General features: G+C 31.9%; 1 protein-coding gene across 4 annotated transcripts; it reads left to right on the top strand.

Moving 5' to 3' along the window:
- The first annotated feature begins 264 nt into the window (after nucleotides 1-264).
- Nucleotides 265-16656, top strand: EMB3136 (Ribosomal protein L10 family protein). Of its 4 annotated transcripts, none has more exons than XR_014340999.1 (3): nucleotides 265-1114; nucleotides 2150-2403; nucleotides 16291-16656. XR_014340999.1 is itself a non-coding variant. In XM_028240526.2 (2 exons), the coding sequence occupies exon 1, from the start codon at nucleotides 393-395 to the stop codon at nucleotides 1095-1097; it is 705 nt and encodes a 234-aa protein (XP_028096327.1). In that variant the 5' UTR covers nucleotides 265-392; the 3' UTR covers nucleotides 1098-1114; nucleotides 2150-2583. The 4 variants fall into 4 exon arrangements, 1 of the variants encoding a protein (XP_028096327.1); XR_014340998.1 differs by having other exon boundaries at nucleotides 16189-16656; XR_014340997.1 differs by lacking the exon at nucleotides 16291-16656 and adding an exon at nucleotides 9468-9829.
- The last annotated feature ends 1421 nt before the right edge of the window (nucleotides 16657-18077 follow it).

The following is an 18077-nucleotide window of genomic DNA, read 5'->3' as shown; positions in this document are numbered from 1 at the left end:
TTTTTTTTAATTATGATTCAAAAATATGAAATAAATCTTTCTAATTCATCAGACACAAAAAGAGGGAGAGAGTGAAAAAACACCAAGGATCCTCTAGAGTGTTTTTTGCCTAAAGTTTTCTAAAGTGGTATATTGTGTGGTTGAGATTTAATGTTAAAAAATTGATATGACTTATCATTAAATCTTAACTACACAATCCACCACTCTAGAAAATTTTAAGAAAAAAATACTCTAGAGGATCCTTACTCGTGAAAAAAGAAGAAGAAAATGAAAATTCCCTTTTGAAAAGGCCAGCAAAATTGAAGGATAAGGTAACAAAACAAGATAACAGAGCAGAACCCCCTTCTCACTCTCTCTCTCTTTGGCTCTCTCTATTCTAATCCTTCATCACCATGGAAGCCACTCTCTTGACATTCCCTTCCTCCTCAAAACCACCACTCTCCTCCTCCCAAACCCTAACCCCAATAACCCACTTCATTAACCCCCTCTCCATCCCCACCACCAAACTCAAACTCCACCACCACAAACCACCACCAACCACCACAATCAGGGCCGCCATCAGCCGCACAAAAAAGGAAGAAACCGTCGAAACTGTCAAACAACAGCTCACAGACTGCCACCTCCTAGCCGGAATCAAATACAAAGGCTTCACCGTCAAACAGTTCCAAGACCTCCGTCGATCTTTGCCTCAAACATCGAAACTCATCGTTGCCAAGAACACTCTGGTCTTCAAAGCCATTGAGGGGACTCGATGGGAGGCTCTGAAGCCTTGTATGAAGGGTATGAATGTGTGGTTGTTTGTTCACAGTGAGGAAATTCCTGCGGCTCTCAAACCCTACAGGAATTTCCAGAAGGAGAAGAAATTGGAGGAGAATGATTTCACCGGCGCGGTGTTCGAAGGAAAGTTTTATGGTCCGGAGGAGTTTAAGGCGCTTGAGACATTGCCGACCAGGGCTGAGATTTATGCCAATTTGCTTGGGTCGGTTAAAGGTCCCGCGTCGGCGGTGGTGGGGACGGTGCAGGCTCCGGCGAGGAATTTGGTGATGGTGTTGACAGCTTATGTCAAGAAGTTGGAAGAGAGTGGTGGCCAACAATAGCTGATGATGATTGAGAGGTGGGTTTCAAAAAATTCTGTAAGTTTATTGGAAATATTTTGATTGAATTGGAGTTCAATTGTTGTAGAATTTTGTAAAATTCAATTGCATTGTGCATTCGTGGATTTAGAGTGTAATTGCCATTGCATTTTGTGATTGTTTGGATTGATCTTAGTTTGTTTGTCACGCATTAGAAAGAACTGCATATTTTACAGAACAATTGCTAATTCATGTGGTTTTGGAGGATTGTCGCAGAATGTTTGCAACCCTTTACTTTGATTTCGAGATGTGAGAAAAATTACTTGGCATATATTGTTGGGTTAAGATGTTCCTGGATCTTTCTGTAACTTAGTCTTAGACGTTCGTAGCTCAGAGATAGAGTTAGTTGAATTATTATTATTTTTTATGAGGGAATGTCTGATCTTTTTCATCAAAACAGAGAATGGGGTGATGTTTGGCTATTCCAGTTTTGGTTGCAAATTTTCATCTCTCTCTCTCTCTTTCTCTTCTATATGGAAAACAAAATTAATTGTAACAAATGAATGCTTTTTTCATTGCTTTACATAGTGTATACTCCAACAAGGCTATTTATAATTAGTCATTCAAATTAACTTAATCAATTTTCATAATAATAAAGTTATTTACACAAAATAAAATGTGTTTTTTTTTATTATTATTATTTTTTTATGGCATGCCACCCAAGTGATTCATGTTGACATAGTTGCTGACCTGATATTTGTGCAATGATAAATGGTATGATTTACCTTGTTGGAGGAGAGAGGATATATTTGCCTAGTCTCCTTGACTTTTCAATTATAAGTATACTCTTGCAAACATAGTACTTAACCTATTGAAAGTTGTCATTTAACTGAGTAAAATACACATCAAAAACAATATCTATAACCTATATAAAGAGCACATAAACGCGTTATAACACATCCTATTGCTTACGTTTTTGAAATTGCCCTGCATCTAATATTTTATTACAAATCACCCTTGCTACCCATCGGTGTGTGCGCGCTGGTGTGTCATTATGGTGGCTTCAAAATCTCCAGATGTTTAAGGAGAAACACTTTGCTCCTCTGCCGATTATCCACCCTATCATCCACATCTTGCTTTCACAAGGTTCCTTCGTTTGGTGTGCCGCTTTGTATAAGAATTGCTTGGGCAACATTGTATTGTATTACATCAAAAACTTCTTGCTCAACAACATGGTGGAGTTTGTTCGCAGTGGCCAAGAGTTCAAACGCCATTGTCCATACATTTCCACTGCTATTTCGATGCTCTTCTACAGTGGCTGCAAATCCTGGTAATTACAATTTACATCCCCACTTCCATATTTATTTCTGTTGTAGAATATCCAACCATGTTATTTTCATGCTTGTATTTTTCTGTGTATTTATATTTAGTAGATGCATACCATGTGTTTGTCAATATGCCTCAACGAACAGCCAGGTTTCAGAAATTCAAATTTAACAGGTTCCCATAATTCTATTTTCTGTCAATTTTGATGGACAAAGTATCAGAATTTGTGATTTGTTATTTCAAAATGGATTCAATGCCAATCATGTCCAAAAATAAGTTACAAGTAATACAAAGAACTCTTTTATTGTCTGATAATGGATAAAAAGCCAATTTTCCCACTTGAATCTTTTATTGTCTGAGAATGGATGAAAAGCCATTAGGCAATTGAATTGAAAGCACTTGGTCACTTATGTGCTTCCCATTAAGGGTAACAGTTCCTTTAAAACTTTATGACCAAATGACAGTCACATCAGGCATCTATGAATGATCAAATAAGACAAAATCTGAGACGTGCAATTTCAACCCACTTTCATCCACTTAATAGTTACAGAAAGGGCTGTTACTTACAAATTGCAATTAATTATTATAACCCAGTACAAAGCACTCAGGACAAAATGCAATAACTATTTTGGGACAATAAACACATAAATAACAATAAGATCTGGCAACATATAATATAACACAGATCATGAAAAGTAAAAAAAACAATTGCTGCATCACATATGTTCACAGAAATTAATTCACAAGTTCTAAAATAAGAAAGTATGATACTTGGAGTGAAGATAAAATGCAGTAAATCAGCACCATACTTTCTGAATTAAAGATTTTATTAATTTGTAAGTCATGACTCCAATGGTCTCCACCCAACTCTACCTCCTCCTACCATTTTCTTTTTTCCCCTGATCTTCTTGGCAAACAAAGAAAGATTATGCAAACAAAAAAGAAACCAAGAAAAGAATACTAACTTGGAATTGTGGAGAACTACACTCATTTGAGCTGATCTGCACAAAAAATAAAATTGAATCATTATATTATCAAAATTACAAAAATTGCATGATAATGGATTAACTCAATGTTGGGAAAAGAAGATGTTTGTATGTGCAATAATAATTTTTGTGTCAATTCTCATGAGACACTGTTCTATTTATGGGGAATTTCTCGTTAGAACAAAACTTCAGTGTAGAAAACTACATTTGAATTTTGTGAATGTTGACGGCTTGAATTTGTGGTTGCCTTTAGTATTATTCTGTGGGTTTGTTAGAAAAGATTGCATTATTGGTTGGGGCACAAAACCTTACATAGAATTATACACAATAATTTTTTTCCCCCTCATTATACTAAATGACAAGTGAAAATTTTCTGTAATATCAAACCCATGATACTGATGATTGAGGCCTCACACACACAAAACTGATAAAATGCAGCAGTATACATATATAACAATGGTATTGATTTTGCGAATTCTTATGCTTGCATATAACAATGTGTACATATGTAGATGCATGCATATATAAATACTAGCGGTGATGCATTTGCAATTTCATGCTTAAATCTTTGAACGGTTTGATGATTGAGAGGTGATTTATTGAATGATGAGAACTGTTTTAGCAGTTTAGGTGTTTGATGAAGCAATTATTGGATGAATAATTATAAAAGACATGTAGATTTCATAGAATAGAATAGCTGTGTTGTAACTCTTATTACAGAAACAAGTTACTGATTTGGGTATAAAGTGTAAAATGGTGTTTGACTAACTTTATCTGTGGATGGAGTATTAGCGCAGTAGTCATGTGGTATTTCTAAACTTCTTTCTTGTTTTATTTCAGAAAACACAAAACAAAAATGAAAATTTCCGAAAACAACGCCAAACAGGGTTGTTAACCTTTTCTCACTATAGAAATATAGTTTCCCATATTCCCAACAAAGTCTGATTTTCTCTGATAAAAAAAAACGAAGTCTGATTTTCTGATCTTGATTGAGTTTTATATCCTTAAAAAGCTGTCTGGCCTCTCTAAGATAGCAGACCAGTCTATCCAGCTTCAAACTCATCAGGTACCACCTGTTGGGGCCATTGTGCACCGAAATTGGAATCGGTTTCGCTGATTTAGTCAGTGTGTTCTGCCTTCCTATCTCAAGGTTTGGGAGGATATGATTTTCAAACATTTTTGTGGGCAAGTGAATGCATTTTTCTCTCACATTACTTGTAGTTAGTGATTTAGTGACTGCCCATTGTTGAGTAGTTGATGATGACTAAACTCTGTTACCTTCCATTGCACAATAATATGGTGTAGAAGTGTCTATAGGGAAACCAGAACAGAACACGAAAATGTTGCAACATAGATTGCTTATATATATGGAAAAGAAAATTATGACAATAAATCAAAATTACTCATTTATGGTATATATATATATATGCATTTGTTTAGGGGCCGTTTTTAACATTTTCGTTTATTGTTTTTGTTTTCATTTTTTTTGAAAATTGAAAACGAAAATTTGTTTGGTGTATTGTTTTCGTTTTCAAAAAATGAAATTGACTTCAAAGTTTTCAAAATTTTTGAGAACACAAAAATGTTGTTTTTAACACTTGTTTTTAAAACAAGTTTTCATTTTCTCCTGTCACCCACCGACCACCACCAGTTGCCGCTTCCGGTGAGTGGCGAGCTTTGGCCAACCTTCGGCGACTCTTCGGTGGGTGGGCAGTCACCATCATGATCTTAGGCCACATTTTGGCATTCTTTTGGTCACCTCATGTCCTTTGACGACATCCGACCACTAACTCCAAGGGACATTTTCGGTTATCCACCACTATCGGTCACTACATCTGTCTACCCTCCATCTCCGGCCACCAAATTTGAAAACTCATCAAATATATTTCTCTATTTTTATTTTATTTTTATTTATTTTCAAAATATTTTTATATACCAAACAAGTTTTCTATTTTTATTTTTTACAAAAATAAACGAAAACTTGCTTCTTGTTTTTACTAAACTAAAAACTGAAAACTGAAAATGTTAACAAACATGGCCTCATATATCAGAACTTAATATCGGTATTTACGTTATCTTTTCTATCCTGCATGTTTTGATTTTTGTATTGTTCTTCTTTAGAGATATAATTGGCACAGCTTTTTTTGTTTTTTTTTAATATATTTTTTTTAAAGTATGCTGCATTCAAATTTTATTTTATTTTATTTTATTTTGTTTTAATGAAATACAAGAGTGAACAAAATGAGAATTGGAAAACAAGTCATTATACTTGGTTCATCATTTTCAAATTCCATCAATTTTTTTCCTTTGTTTGGCATCCCCTAGTTTAGCACATCACTTTTTTTTTTTTAATCTTTTTATATTATTTGGGTTACACCACTTCTTAATTGGATCACATCACTTCCCTATCACATTGTATATTTTTTTTTATAAAAAGTCAAAAAAATATATTTATTTAGATCATCTCAAACAAAAATTACAAATTAGGTTACTTTTCCCTTCTACCTATCGTTTTAGCATCAAACCTAAGATACTAAATTTTTAAAGCAAATTTATATTTGCATTTAAGCTGTTTTAAGGTATTGAATAGTTTGCAAGTGCACTAATTACATAAGAATGTCTATTTATTGTTGGCCACTTTTCTTTCTGGAGATGGGTCACTGTTGTGCAAAAGCCACAGCAGTGACTGTTGTGTCTCAACTTAAGGTGTATTATAGGTTTATTTTTATGATCTGAACCGTTCATTTTGTAAGGTTTGTTGGGTATTTTATGCTTACCAAAAATCATATTAATTGGATATCAATAATTATATGATCGAATTGCATATTTTTTATGTTATTTCTCAAAAGAAAAACTTATTATTTATTTATTTGGTTATTGATCATATAGTTATTGATATCTGATTAATATGATTTTTGGTAGACATGAAATACTCAATAAATCCTACAAAATAAACGGTTTGGAACATAAAAATAAATCTATAATACACCTCAAATTGAGGCACAACAGTCACTACTGTACCTTTATTAGTGAGATAATTTGGTTTACATTCTTTAGTCCCTACAACATGATATGTTTTTATGCTCAATTTTTTGTAATTGAGTGTTTATTTGCCACTTAGAAATTGAGATGAGTTATTTTGATTGTAATGTTAGGTTAATGAATTAAAAAGTGTATGTCAGAAATTAATTTTAGCCATCAAACTTGAGCTGCTTTAATAAAAACTGTTCCATGAAATTAATTATATTTTTTACCTCTTCTTTTCACTTCTAGACACAAGTGAGTCGGTCTCTTATATATTTATAAATATGAATTTCATTATTATTTATCAATAAATAAATAAATAATATGAATTCTGTTAGAATATAATATGTAAGGTATTGCTTTAATAATTAAGTTAGTATAATAATTAGTATGCTTTAATAATGTACCTTTAATAATGTTGTTTGGTTTGTGCTTCTACTTTAGGTTTGTAATTGTTCTCCCTCTCCTCTATAAAGGAGAGAGCTCAATACAACATTCAATACATCAATCATAATATATACACAATTTATGCTCTCTCTCTATCAGTTTATCTTACATGGTATCAGAGCTAGATTAACAACCTAGTCATTCTGCTTCACCGGCGGGCGGCAGTCTCGCCTTGGCCGCCCGCCGGACCTCTACACATACCTTCACTCCGCTGCCACAAATTCCATAGCTGAACTCTTCTCTGCCGTACGATGGCTCAATCAACTTGCTGACCTCTCTTCTCTGCCAATGAAGGAATCCCACCTTCCTTGACAAGCAAACCCCTATTCCACACACTCTCGCCACACAACTGCAACAACGTCATCACCGCGAACTCCTTCGCTCCGTCAACATCACCGACTTGAAAGGCGGCAAGGTGACGGTGTTTGCGCCGTCGGATGAGGCGTTTACGGCCGTCAATGTGCCAGATCTGAGCAAGCTATCGAACGCTGCTCCACTCATCCTTATCCTCATCATCATCATCATCATCATCTGCTAAACAACACACACACACGGTACACATCTCTCTCCATTGACACATGCATGACAGACACCCACACCCAGCACACATAGGAGGGTGGAAGAGTTGAGCATAAGAAAGAGGAAGACACACAATACACAGAAACACACAACAAAACTCCTCTCTCCCTCACTCTCGGAGCTCTCGAGCAAGGGCCATGAAAAATGTTCAAAGCTGCTGGATCTCTCTCTCGACACCACGACGACTTTCTCTCCAACCCGGCTTTCTTCTTCTGGAAGGAAAGCTCTGTTTGTACAATACTTAGAGAATTCCCGCTGCTGCAACTCCGATCGCAACCACCATCCTATCCCAGCTCCATTTCCTACAGACGTTGTGACCCAGGCTGCCGTCGGTCTCTCTCTCGCTCTCTCGGCGGTTGACAGTGGAGGGAGATAAGAGGAAGAAGGAGGAACTCAGCAGAGAAAATGATTGATATCTCAGGAACTCCAGAGCCAGAGGAAATTATGCTCGAAGTATGCAAGGGCCTTCACGAAGTATCATATATTTGGTCCATGGGGTGGGTCGGCTCGTTGAGTTTTTGGCTTGTGAAGTTTCTGCAAATTAGAATTTAATTAATTAGTATAGTTAAAAAAAAAAAAAAAGAAAAAAAGCAAGCCTCGGTATGCAGAAAAGCTTAGGTCCACAGACGCCAGCAACAGAAAAGTGCACAAAGCTCACATGAGATGGGCTCACACAAATGCATCTCCATTCTTCCTTTGAAATCTCATTCATTTTATTATTATTATAATTCTTATTATTATTATAAACACCATCAGCATCTATGACCCAACCCCATGCTCTCTCTCTCGTTTTTCAAACCCATTTTACTTTTCTTCCTTTATTATTTTTTTATTTTTTCTTTTCATTTATTTTACACCACCAAACACTTTACACCCACTCTCTCTCTCTCTCAATCCGGAAAACAGATTTTCTCTCTCTCACTTTACTTTTTCCACCACCCACAAAACATTATCATCACCATTCCACCAATACTAATATATATATATATATATATATATATATATATTTATGTCTCTTTTTATTCCATCCCACCACACTTATTGGGCCACCTGTCCACCTACGTTGGCTCCACTTTTCATTACAAAAAAAAAAAAAAACCCTTCCTCTCATTTTTTTTTTTTTTTTTTTTTTTAACATCTTCCCTCTGTGTTGAGCTGTTTTGCTCCACTTTATCAATCCCTTTGTTTCAACCTCAAATAGGTTTCTATCTTCACACCTATTTGAGTTTGAGGGGGGTTATACATATATCATGGTGAGCATGGTTATATACCATGGGAACCACCCAAGCCACCCCATGGCGTACTCCCTAAGTCGCCCTCTTGGTGCACTACCAAAAGCTTCTACATCGGTCCGGCATGACCCCGTAAACTGTCCCGACATTGATTCCGGTCAGCTTCTACAACGGTCCGGCATGACCCCATAAACTGTCCCGACATTGATTCCGGTTAGCTTCTACATCGGTCCGGCATGACCTCGTAAACTGTCCAGACATTATCTGCTACAACGGTCCGACACGACCATACAGTGTCTTCTCCAACGGTGTGACACGACCATACCGTGTCTTCAACAACGGTCTGACACGACCATACAGTGTCTCCTATCCTACTCTCTCCAAACTCAAGTTGGTTGGTTCCTATCCTCCTTGAGTTTGAGGGGGGCTGTTAGAATATAATATGTAAGGTATTGCTTTAATAATTAGGTTAGTATAATAATTAGTATGCTTTAATAATGTACCTTTAATAATGTTGTTTGGTTTGTGCTTCTACTTTAGGTTTGTAATTGTTCTCCCTCTCCTCTATAAAGGAGAGAGCTCAACACAACATTCAATACATCAATCATAATATATACACAATTTATGCTCTCTCTCTATCAGTTTATCTCATTATTTTGTATTTAGGAATGAAAAAATGAGACAAAAAATAAAATTATATATAGCATTGTTTTTAGATTATATAACATTGTGATTCAATAATGTGCTAACATGACACCATCAACGATGCCGCCACCCTCATATGCATTTGTTTGGACCAGTTATCATGGACGTTCGTCAAGCTCTTACCGCTTTTCGCTATCGTACGGTAACTAACTCATGTGAAGAATGGGGAATGAGGTTGCTCATCGATTAGCAAGGCTAGCACTCTTCAACTCAAGGCTTGCGGGTTTGGATAGAGGAGGTTCCGTTTTGGTGTCTCGCTTTGTCATTCTTGATACAAGGACGCTTTGATTTGGTTCTTTATTCTTGTTTCTATCATTATCCTATCTAAACAAAAAAACAATGCCGCAACCCCAGGCGGATATCGCGTGGGGCGCCAACTAGTAATATGAAAAACCTAATAGAGATGCTATGACAACTTAGGTAAAGTTTGGCAATACCAAAATAATCTATCTTTTTATCTTTTTATGTTTTTTTCATCACATCACCTCTCTATTTTTCTGTACATCTTTTCGTAAAAAGACAAAAAGTATACTTATTTAGGTCATCACAAACAACTACTTATGCATTTTTTGTCCTCAAAAGTCTAAAGCTAAATTAGGAAAGGTACAATATCAACGAGGTTTGAAAAACTGTGGAATTTTTTTTTTTATTACAAGACAAATAAATAGAATAATTTTAATTACAAAGGTGTGGAAATTGTTCTCCTTGCATCAACTCAGCACCCTCTTTCTTCCTTTAGTTTGTCTTCAATTTAGGACGGTAAATAAATAGAGTCGTTCGTGAACAAACTCGAGCTCGACTTGGTAAAGGTTCATTCGAACTCGGTTCCCTAAATTTTTATTGCGTTCGAGCTCAAGCTTGTTAAAATTTTAATAAACAATTCCAAACGTGCTAAAATTTGGCTCGTTATAGGCTCATTTAATATTTATTTAAATAACAGAATAAATATATTATATATATATTAAACTAGCAGTTCACTCATGTAATGCACGTGTTATTATTGTTATTTTTTTTTAAAAAAATTGATAGTACAATGTGTGTTTTAAAAGAATAATTTTAATTTTAATATTATGATTTTAATTATTTATTTTGATAATATGGGCGCAATCATTTTATAAAATTGTTATTTAAATACTTATATATATTAATTTTAGTTAAATTATTTGTGTATCTTAATAATTTTAGTTCTATCGTAAAATTATCATATAATAATTTTGTATAATATATATTAAATCATAAAATAGTAAAATAAATATTTATTTTGATATTAAAAATAATTGTTAAATTAGAAGAAGAATTAGTAACAAATTTAATTTTCTTTTACATTCATTTGGAAAATAAAAATATGTAGAAATAGAAATTATATAAAATTTATTAAAAACTTAAATATAAATATGTTGCAATTGGATTATTATATTATATAGTTGATATTTTAATTTAATTAAGAGTATTTATTTTACAATCTTATAATTATAACATATAATGTCCATAGAGCTGTGTAGATGATAGGGCAGAAAATTTCAAAACTGATATATGTATACATAAGTGACGTCAAACTTCCTTAAGTCTTACATCACCATACAGGTAGCATCATAAAGGACTTAGCCCAACGTACAAATAGACAAAAACAAAATAATAAAACGTCTTTGACATGGATCACAAAACTTGACTTTACAAACGGGAACCTCCTCAGGATGCACTGTGGCTACCTGACCCAAAACTCTCCAGGCAGTAACTTCGGCCTGGCCACGCACCTACTCACCTACATATATAATATAAATAGTGAGCGGAAACCCAGTAAATAATAACAGAATAAATGTTTTAATGAATGATGTCTGTAACAAAAACAGAGTCTTGTGCATAATCAGATGTCAAAGCAGAAACAAATTCATATACACAATCATATTTGTATTCAAAGTTCATACATCTCATATGATAGTACGTTGTACATCCATTAGCGTTAACAAATCTAATGACCTCATAAAGGGACGGCCATGAAAGCATTTTGATGACCCATAAAAGGACAACCATAAGGCATTCTGATGACTCATGTGTACAGAGACGTTTTCGATGACCCATAAAGGGACGACCATAAAGACATTCCAATAACCCATAAAGAGACGTGCTATCCAAAAGACAATCTAAGAGGGGGGTGAATTAAGTTTTTACAAATAAAAATTATAATATCCTAATAAAAATTATGGCTAGCACAATAGATAAATATAGTTAATGAAATAGAAATAATTAAAACAAGTATTTAACAACTATGTCAGTTAATGATTTTAACACAGTGAAAATGTAAAATATAGCTATGGCAATTTAAATAAAATAAAAAGATAAGGGAGAGAGAGATAAACAAATTTATAATGGTTCGGTTTCAACTCGGCCTACGTCCACTTCTTAAGCTTCACTTGAGATTTTCCACTATACTCTAGTTTCACAGGGTGCTAGCAACCTTTTCACAGATGGAGCAATTCTCCACAGATTTTATATAGACTTTCTAAGTCAAGAACACTGAGTGTACTACACTCTTACAAAGTTGAAAAGAATGTGTTTTTGCTTTTACAGAAAGTTACAAGAATTATCTCTCAAAGATAGATATAAAAATAAAACTCTGATTTTTCTATAAACTTCACACAAAAGGAAAGATGGGCTTAAAGCTATACGTCTTAGTGTATAATTTTTGAAAGAGGATGTAAACAAAAATTGAAAAACACTTCTCAGAAATTTTTTCAGAGAATAGATATGAGTGATTATAGATCAAAGAATATTTTCTGATTTTTTTTTATAACTTGTTTACATTAGAAGTTTTGGTATATATAATGAAACTTATAGCCGTTTATAGCCGTTGTATTCATTTGAATATCTTCTACTCCATCATTACTAATTTGAATATCTTCCACTTGAATCTTTTGGCCTGCTGCTATGCTGGGATGTTTGAACCTTTGTTTTGGGTTGTTTGAACCTCTGGTTTAATCAAATATTAAATACATTCTAACAACATTTAGGATAAAAGTTTTGGGTAAGAAATAATGAGACAAAATAAATTATGATTCTATTTTTCTCTTTCAAATAAATTAAAACATAAAATCATCAAATAAATTAAAACATAAAATCATCAAAATAAATGTTGATTCTATTTTTCTCTTTCAAATAAATCATCAAAATGAATTTTGATTTTATTTTTCTCTTCCAAATAAATTAAAAACATAATTAAATAAATCATCAAAATAAATAAGTCTAACAGGACGCATATCATATGATACTAAGGATGCCACGAATACATTTTAGAAACTTGGACGATCATTTATTCAAACAAAACATAGTATTTCAGAAAACTGATCATTTCGTATCATCAAAAATAATTAAAGTTACCATAACTTTACAGAGTTATTACTTACTGAAAATTGCACAGATAACTTGGCTAGCAACCAATGAATCAACAGCTTACGGTGCGTGACCTACACAACCATAACAGACACACACATTGGAACACACACCTGGATAATATTTAACTTGTTTTATTTCGCTCTTAGTGTATTTATTCACATTATTATGTCTTAATCTTAACTTAGAAATGTCTAGGGTGTAATAAGGATGCTAAAATGCACTTGAAAACACTTAGTCAAATATGCTAGAAACAAGGGTCTCGCTCGATCGTAACTTCCTTCGCTCGAGCAGACGTCTAAACATGTGAGTAGTTGCTCGAGCGCAACTTCCTTCGCTCGAGCGGTATGTAAACTTTGCAAAAGTACTAGTTGCTTGATTTTTCCATTCGACGCATGCTCGACGGTCGCTTGAGCGTGAGACTGAGGTCTTTGCTTGAGCGTAACTCTGGTCGCTCGAGCGGTCTGCAAAACTTGTAAAATTCTAGAAGCATGCATTTTACGCTCGAGCCAACTTGTGGTCGCTCAAGCGGAAGTGCCAAAATACGAGTGGTCGCTCAAGCGCAGGTTTTGTCACTCAAGCGGAGGAGCAGAATTCTAGAATTTTCAGATTTGCTCCCAAGCTCAAAATTCAAATTTAAAGTCACAAATCATGTTTTTTTGGCCCAAAAGCTTGAGAAAATAAGTCTAAACTTGTCAAACATCATGAATTCAAAACCATTTCGCCAAATTAAGGCCCAAAAGCTTGCCAATTGCTCAAAATTCAACTTGAAGTTTAAGAATATGATGTGAACATGACATGCATGAATTGTCATGAATTTAAACTTTCCAAAACATGATCAATTAAGGTCAAATGGTAAGAAATGTGATGAATTCTCAAAACAAGGTCAAAATAGACACATGCATGTGAGACTTATGTGAAATTCAAACTCAAAATGCTATGATACATGCATACATACATGGAATTCATCTATTTAAGCTCAATTCTCATGTTAATTCACCCATCACACTTGATTTCATGTAGCAACCAACTAAATTACAAATTAGAAGGTAGAAATTCTTACCTAGAAGCTTATTGGTGTCCTACATGTCCAAATGGTTAAGTCACTTAGTTCAACACCTTGAATTCTTTACAATTTTTCTTCCTCTTCTTAGCTTTCCAAACTTAGCACTCTCTCTTCCTCTCTCACGTTTGGTGCCTCAAGAAGGAAGAAATGAGAGTGTAAAGTGTAATCAAGGGCCCACTTGTGCCTTATATGGGCTTGGTTAGGGAATTCATTAATTAGGCTTAAGTGAACATTATTAATTCTAATTATTTCATTTCGAATCGAATTTCAATTAAACTTATCATAATTTTCTAAAAATTGCCAATAACACATAAACCAAATCAATTTTATGATTGAATGTCGATAAGGCCTTCAATTCGCAGAACAAAACAGAAATATAGACAGATATTCCTACCGTAAACAGATATAAACACAAAGAATGTAATACACGTGCAATTAATTCATAATTTCACCTTAATTACTTATTAGACATTCTTAATCATGAATTAAAAGTTAATCATATGTCGGGATTGTTATATTAGCTAGTCACCTCTTTAGTATCTACTGCATTAAACTCACTATTTTAATTTAATCTTATTAAAATATTATTTTCTTATTATGTTTGTTATTCTTTTTTTTTATTATTAGATTGATCAATCACCAACCAAACAATTCTTAAAAAATGCAAAAAAAAAAAATAAAAAATGATTGACCGGTTGACCGGTCGATCGATTGGACGTTCGCCTGGACATACGGTAACACTAATCTACTTGTTGTAACGATGAACAGTACCTCGCTTGTTGTAGCGAGATACTGTAGCAATCACAAATTTTGACGTGCTGCAAGCGAGACTGATAGATTTGATTTTTTGAAGTTTATATCGCTAGTTTAGCCAAAAAATGATTTTTCCGAGTTTGATGAGGATGCTATAAGTAACAAAAAGGCTGTAAATTTTGTTAAAGATTTAAGGATTATCATTGATAAGTTTGGTTTGAATTTATAAGATTAAAGGTGTAATGGATGATTGTGGAATTTTCTCCGGTAACAATACAAAGGTGCACTCAAAGAGTAATTTTATCCACTTCATATTTTCTAATTAATTAATTATAAATGTATTAGCTATAAACTAGTGTTTCACTTGTTTTATGCACGGGTTATGTTTGTAATTATTTGTATATATGTGAATTGTAATTTTTAATTAATTAATTAATTTATTTATTTTGTATACAGAAAAAGGAATATAACAAATATAGTATATTTTCAATCAATTATTTTATGTTTGCTTTTATTCGAAATTTAAAAATAATGTACAGGCAAAATTTATAACTAAATTAAGGAAAAATTTATTCCTAACGACATTTTTTTATTTCTATATAAATACTTAAAAAAATAAATGTGAAAAAGGTAGTCAATATAAATATTATACATTAAGTAAAAAAATGTAGTTAGCAATTATGCTTACATAAATTTACTATAGTTTTAATTTGAAATTAAAAAAAAAATAATTTAAAGCATTTTATTTAGCTAGTACCAAATGGAATGTTATTAGCAAAAAAGAAAGTTATAAAATTTTGTTACAAATTTTCAAATGTCTATTGTTAAATATTCTATTCTACTTACTTATTTGTTTGTTTGCTTGCTTTGGGAGTTTTGATATTTGATCTTTGTTTCACATTTATCGTATTATTTTATTTATTTTTCTTCTTACTTGATTTTCGCAAGATTCTTCTTTCATAATGTATCTCCGAGTGTATTAGTAAAAATATCATACACTTAAAATGCACAAAATTACAATATATAGAAAGAAAAAAAAGAGTAAGTAATTGTCCAAAACTAAAACCACTTAAAGAAAAAATTAAATAAAAACAAAAATAGAATTGTTTGAAATAGAAAATGATTTATTTATTTATTAAATAATTTTTAAAAATAAAATTTTAATGAAAACAAAGAAAACTATATAAAAAAAAGTACAGAAACCAAACATAAAATATAATACCAAAAATAAATGAATTATAGTATTTTTAAGAAATGAGACTCACAAACAGATTTTGTAAAATATTGTCTATTCATATATTTTTGTGTATGTTTTTTTGTACTTTTAATCTCAAGAATGACATTGAAATGGTTTACACTTCTTGCATTAGGTCTATCTAATAATTTTAGCAAATACACGTAATAAATTTCATAACACAACATATAAACAATTGTAAGACAAAGTATCTAAAAAAATGAAAGCAATGTTCAATGATGATATAGAAGCACATCTAACGTTTTAATTTGAGGTATAACTAGATAAATTGCCATAGGAGAGGAAGACAACCTTTATTTTTTATCACAACAATTACATAACTGTTGGCTATATATTTTGTATAAGCCAATTGCAGTTTAACACGTGGCTCGTAAAGAGTAATTTGGGGAGTTAATGCAAGTCTCCAGTCAATGACAGACACGTGGTAGTTTATATTGGTAACTATGGATCTGTACAGCATTGCAGCAGTTAGAAGACGTAAGGTGACGTGGAAGCAAACTATTCAAGGCCATAACCAGTGATCGTGGAAGGACATTTCAATGGTTAGAAGACCACTTCAACGGTTACCATTAGAGTGTATAAATAGAAGAGAAGGCTAACAGAAATGGATCTAGACTCAGATTTAGAAACCATTTATTAACTTTATGTTTTTCTTTCCAATTTCTACATTTACAGTTCTTTAATTCCTGTATTACACTTCAATTCTTATGAGTAGTTCCAAGTAGTCTGTTACTGTAAAACTCTTCGAGACTATGGAAGTGTGAGGGTATCATTGTAAGTTCTTATTATTTAATGAAATTCAGTTCATGAAACTGTTTTTATCTATTGTTATTGTCAATATCTTTAATTTTCTCCTAAGTAAAGCCATCGGGCAAAGTTCTCTTCATTAAGGCTGGAAAAATTTCAACACAATCGTCTGATAATTGGTTGACAATTAAAATTTCTGTAATGACTTATTAATCCTTACTGGCACGCTTAAAATTACATTATTAACCTTTGAAAGCCAAAAAAGCCAACAATAACTTAATATATAATTTTAATGTCTCTCACTCTTACACACGTCTAATTCTCTATCAATATTAGAATGAATGCATGAACCAAAAAAAGGAACACTTGAGAAGACAAAGAGATATGGTTTGAGACCTTTCAATTGCTGAATTTTACTAATATTAAGTTATTAGGCTTCAATGGTCGGGTTTGTAATGTTTGTTAGTCATTAAAGTTGAGTTATTTGGTGTCATCCGTATTCATTTGATAATTTGAGAGTGGACACGTATAAAGCTTTTACACAAATATTTGGCACATTTTTTGAGCATTATTAATAAAATGCATAGTGTAATTTTTTTTCTCTTTATTTTTGCAATTGCAATATGTTATTTTTTAATATATTTGTTTTAGATTTTTTTTAATATACAAATTACTTTTTACAGTGTAATTTTTTTTTACAATTGCAACATGTTATTTTTTAATAAGAATTTATATTTGTTTTAGATATTTTTTTAATATAGAAATAATTTTTTTTAGATTTTAATGAAACGCACCGTGTAATTTTTTTTTTCTCTTTTTTTTTCGCAATTGCAACATGTTATTTTTTAAAAAGAATTTATATTTGTTTTAGATATTATTTTTAATATAAAAATTAGTTTTTATAGATTTTAATGAAGTGCACAGTATAATTTTTATTTTTATTTTTTTTCTTCTTGCAATTGCAACCTATTATTTTTTAATAAAATTTTATATTTGTTTTAGATATTATTTTTAATATATAATTTTTTATTATAGATTTTAATGAAATGCATAGTGTAATTTTTTTTAACTTTTTTTTTTTTTTTTGCAATTACAACTTGTTATTTTTTAATAAGAAGTTATATTTGTTTTAGATGTTATTGTTTTTATACATTTTAATGAAATGTACAGTGCAATTTTTTTCTTTTTTTTTTTTACAATTGCAATATGTTATTTTTTAATAAAAATTTATATTTATTTTAGATTTTTTTAATATGCAAATTATTTTTTATATTGTAATTTTTTTCTCTTTTTTTTTTCTCGCAATTGTAATATGTTATTTTTTAATAAGAATTTATATTTGTTTTAGATATTATTTTTAATATACAAATTATTTTTTATACTTTTAATGAAATGCATTGTCCAAATTTTTTTTCTCTTTTTTTTTTTTTTTTTTTTTTGCAATTGCAACTTGTTATTTTTTAAAATTTATATTTATTTTAGATATTTTTTTAATAT

The sequence above is a fragment of the Camellia sinensis genome, chromosome 9 (assembly GCF_055761805.1).
Source record: "Camellia sinensis isolate YWXY chromosome 9, ASM5576180v1, whole genome shotgun sequence".
NCBI classification, from domain to species: domain Eukaryota; kingdom Viridiplantae; phylum Streptophyta; class Magnoliopsida; order Ericales; family Theaceae; genus Camellia; species Camellia sinensis.
The sequence above is the reverse complement of the archived record's forward strand: the minus strand, read 5'-3'. Positions and strand labels throughout refer to the sequence as shown.